A 4,579-nucleotide genomic window follows, 5' to 3' on the forward strand; every position below is an offset into this window, starting at 1 on the left:
ACTGCAGCATGCATGTGCCCCTCCTCCACATTACACTGCAGCATGCATGTGCCCCTTCTCCACATTACACTGCAGCATGCATGTGCCCCTTATTCTCCTGCTCTCTCACACATGCTAATAATGAATTTAAAATTAAAAAAACATAAGCAGGGTTTCTACATTGTACTTGGTATGAAAATAAGCAAACCTAAAATTTTAGTGCACACATTGAGTACTGTGTTATTAACTAAAGGCAGGAAAGACATTAAAGAAAACATAAACGCACAACACAAAGGCTGTGATCAACTAATTTGATTGTGTAAAATAAAGTTTCTGTGCATTGGAAGACACCATTAAAATACTTTTAAAAGTCCAGAGCCAGGGAGCTCTTCCTAGTGTCAGCAAAGCAAAGGATTAGTTTCTAGAATTACTGAAAACACTTTGGAAACAAAAGAAAAGACCCTGTAGTAGGAGAGGGCTAAAATACAGATCTGTGGTTACAGGAAAGGAAGGCCTGGTGAATACGCTAGAAAAACTGTAGTTTTTACTGCCTCCAGGGAGATGCAAATTAAAACCACAGTGACCATCCTTCCCACCTCCCATTGTAGCCAAAATTAAGAAATCATACATCAGAGTTTAGAGAATGTGTGGTTTTTAGAAGTCCTACCCCCACCCCGTGCACTGATGGTGGGCGTTGAAGTCATGCTGGACCCTGACTTCCTAACATCCTGCAAAAGCTGCCTAGCCGCACTCTCCTGCTCAGGGTCCAGATGGGTCCAGATGTGTGCGAGGTGGCTCAGCAGCACCAGCTGTCATGACATCATGACCCCAACATCAGCGTGCTCATCATGTAGGGACAGTGGAGGAAGTGTGTGGTTTGGAACCAGGGAAAGCAATTGACACAGAACTAAAAGTGTCAGCATGGATGTGTCGCACAAATGTAATTTTGAGCAGAACAAACAAGCTTCGGGGTAATTTGATATTGCTGGATAATATTGTATGCTGTGTAGAAGAAGCTCTCGTGAGATGATAAACGCCAAAGTCAGGAATTGTATTCCTGGTGGGAGGAACAAATCTGGCAAGTCCCATCAGGAGACCTCAGCCCCATTTGGATGTTTACTTTTATCTTAAAAAATTAAAAAAATTTTAAACCTTGTGTATGTGAATATCTCTGTGTGTAAGTGTGAGTGCCCACAGAGGTCAGAAGAGGGGAACCGGAGTCAGGCAGTTGTGAACTGCTGCTGTGGGCAGTGGGAACTGAACTCCGGTCCTCTTCTAACAAGTACCAAGCTGTCTTCCCAGCCATGGAAAACCAGTTCTATGAGAAATATAACACTGAACTCAATGACAAAGGCTAGGGTATTCACAGCCTGGGTCTGGAGAAATGAACTCCATTAAGAAAGAACAGGATAACCATTCCCATAATACACAGGGCTCCAGATGGATTAGAAACTTCTGTGGAAAAATTCCACTTTGCAATGATCAAATAGAATATCTAACCAGAACAAAGGATAGGAAGTGGGGCAGGGCAGGGAGGGATAAAGGTTTGCTGACGGGGCAAAGGTCACACTTATCCAGTCTGTGAGGGCGGAGCTGCGTGGCCAGAGGTGGCAGGAACCTGGGCAGTCAAAGGCCTAGCTTCCATCGTGTGACACTGGGCAGCTTGTTTCCTCCTCTGACCCTTGCTGTCTGGAGTGAAATGACAGTGTGGCCAGGGTGGCTCCAGATGGCTTTGCCTTCCTGTGCCATCATCCTCTGTTGCCTGGACCTTGGGAATTCCTGTCATCTAAAGATGTGTACATGGGCACACTGCCCGCTGATGAATGTGTGCCTTGATTCAAGCCTATGTTAGTGTGTGTACATTCTCATGTGTACATGTGTGCTGTGTGCTCTTGGGTGTGACACTGATGTGTCCTATGTTTTCCCTCTTGCAGATCCTGACAGGAGAGGACTGGAATGCAGTCATGTATCATGGGATCGAGTCACAAGGTGGCGTCAGCAAAGGCATGTTTTCTTCCTTTTACTTCATCGTCCTGACGTTGTTTGGAAACTGTATCCTTCTTGGGGCTAAATGCGTGTGGTTCAAATTCAGCACGCTTCCTGTGGCCACCTCCTGGCTTCCCCGTGAAGGGCTGGGGTATTTAAGCGGTTCCTTTCAGAATGTGGCTGATGTTCATCCCCAGGGGTCAGAGCCCTGAGTGTGGAGGTGCCGTGTGGGGAAGCGGTGTCTAGAGGTTGGGGAGGGCTGTGTAATTATTACTAGGGGCTCAGGAAACACTCTGAATGACCTTGGAGTCCTTGTAAGAAGGTGTAGATGTGGAATGGGCAGGGAAGAAAAGCTTTCTTCCTCATTAGGTTTAAGGGAGGGACTAAGATTTGGCACTGCTGGAAGTAGGGAGTTGCAGAACTTGCCTCTCACCTTTGCTGCAGGCAAGAGATAGGCCTGCAAGTCAGCGGGGAGTGGGGATGTCCACCCTCTGGACCAAGGCAGACCCAGCGGCAGCAGGGACAGTGTGGAGGAGAATTGGGGCAAAGAAGAGTCTGCATGGCTGGTCATGCCTGCCAGGGTGAGGGCTGAAGGAAACAGGTGCGAATGTGGTTTGGATGCACATGAGACAGGAGCCTTAGCAGGGTTCAGGTTAATATTTTTGTGAACTGCATCTGGCTATCAGACCTCTGGGATTCTAAAGCTGGAGTCCCAGCCTTTGTTAATAGGTCTGTCGGGGCCTGAGAGTTCACAGGCAGAGCCTGATGTGCTGGTCCGGGAGCCACTCAGAGAATGTGGTGGAATGTTGCAGAGCCCAGACACAAGTTATAAGTGGAAGCCAAACTGCTGTGAATTGTTTTCCAGATACCTCTGCAAAGGGGGTTCTTTTATAGCCTAAGGATTGGTGTTCCATCCCCTGTCACGAGGCTGAGTGAGGCCTGGAGGGCGAGTGGGAACACAGTGAAGGGAGCTAAGTGTGGCTCTGGATTCAGAGAGGGAAAGGAAGTGCAGTGTTAGCCTCATGCTGGGCAAAGCAGCGACAGCACACAGCTGTGTTAGTCAGGGCTCTCCAGAGTGACAGAATTTCTAGAATGAATCTTTATATATACACTGAAAGGAAATTTATTAGAATGACTCACAGGCTGTGGTCCAGCTGATCCAGCAATGGCTGTCTATGATCAGAAAATTCAAGAATCTAGTAGTTGTTCAGTCCATGAGGCTGGATGCTTCAGCTGGTTTTAAGTAGATGCCAGAATCCCAAAGAAGCAGGCTCTAATGCCAGTGAAGGAACAGAGTTACTAGCAAGGGTGGACAGCAAGTAGACAAAAAGCAAATGCTTCCTTTGTCCGTGTCCTCATACAGGCTTCCAGCAGAAGGTGTGGTCCAGGTGGGTCCTCCCAGCACAAGTGATCTGGATTAACAATGAATCTTTCTCAAAGATGCAGATTAGAAATGGATCTTCCTCCTTCACATTAAGCAAAAATGCCTCATAGATGTGCCCTCTATATTTGGGTTTTAGTTAATTCCAGATGTGGTCAAGTTGACACCAAGAATAATCATCACAGTAGGTGAACACTGACATTAGGTCAGGCATATCAACCATCAGGTGTCTGTCTCCCTTCCTGTTCAATTCAGGTGGCTTCTGATGCACGTCTGATACATAGGAATGCAGCCTGTAGCTCTGCCTTGGGCCCGGAAGAGCCTCTAGGCTTGTGTGGTTGGGTTAGTCCATAGGGTAGGTAGTGCTGAGAGGTGGCCTGCTGGGTGTCAGCTGGGCTGTGATGTCCTACCCCATGGGTACTACTAGAGCCTTGAGCAGGCTTGCCTGTAGCAATGCTCTGGGCCATGGGCCCCAGCCAGAAGGCTTGACTTGGGTTGGTTATGGCTGCCAGTTGTTGCTTGGCTGGTTAGAGTCCAGGGCAATAGGGAGAATGGTACTGCCTGGCAAGGGTGAGTCCCCAGGCGTAGGATGGAAAGGGGCCTAAGTCAGGTGAGCGCTGGGCCCTGTGCACAGCCAGGAGACATCAGATGGGGTCTATAACATTTTGGGTTGTCAGGATTAATGCCAGGAAGTGCACTGCCTAGTGTGTTAGCAGTACCAAGGTTATCCCCAACTTTTGAGATAGCTCAGGAGGGTAACCTACATGGGAGGAGCTGAGCAATAGCAATGATGTCATTACCAAGAACAGTTCCCTTCTGTTGTGAGAAGAGGATTGTGGGAATGGCAGTGACAGAATGACCAGGTCCTGGTGAGATTCAGGGAAGACGCTTATGTTACTCTGGGATCTGGTTCAGGTTTCTCCCCCTGTCTTCGTCAGGGTTCCAGGGCTGTGAAGAGACACCATGACCATAGCAACTCCACAGTGAAAGAAAGCATTTGATTGGGGTTGACTTGCAATTTCAGGGGTTTAGTCCGTTGTCATCATGGCCTGGAACATGGTAGCATGCAGGCAGACATGGAGCTGGAGGAAGATCTGAGAGTGCTACTTCTGGGCCAAAGGCAGCAGGAAGCGAGACTCTGGGCCTGGCTTAGCCACCCGAGACCTCAGAGCCCATCACTAGTGACATGTTCCCAAAGGCAGCAGGAAGCGAGACTCTGGGCCTGGCTTAGCC

General features: G+C 48.4%; 1 protein-coding gene across 15 annotated transcripts in view; it reads left to right on the forward strand.

Moving 5' to 3' along the window:
- Positions 1–4,579, forward strand: part of Cacna1b (calcium voltage-gated channel subunit alpha1 B) — a 153,779-nt gene that overhangs the window by 68,523 nt on the left and 80,677 nt on the right. For all 15 annotated transcript variants that reach the window (XM_026777515.1, XM_026777526.1, XM_013345851.2 and 12 more), the window contains exon 16: positions 1,914–2,031. In XM_026777515.1, the coding sequence (XP_026633316.1) occupies positions 1,914–2,031 (118 nt within the window). The remainder of the gene's footprint in view (positions 1–1,913; positions 2,032–4,579) is intronic.

Source organism: Microtus ochrogaster, chromosome 4, assembly GCF_000317375.1.
Source record: "Microtus ochrogaster isolate Prairie Vole_2 chromosome 4, MicOch1.0, whole genome shotgun sequence".
NCBI lineage: Eukaryota > Metazoa > Chordata > Mammalia > Rodentia > Cricetidae > Microtus > Microtus ochrogaster.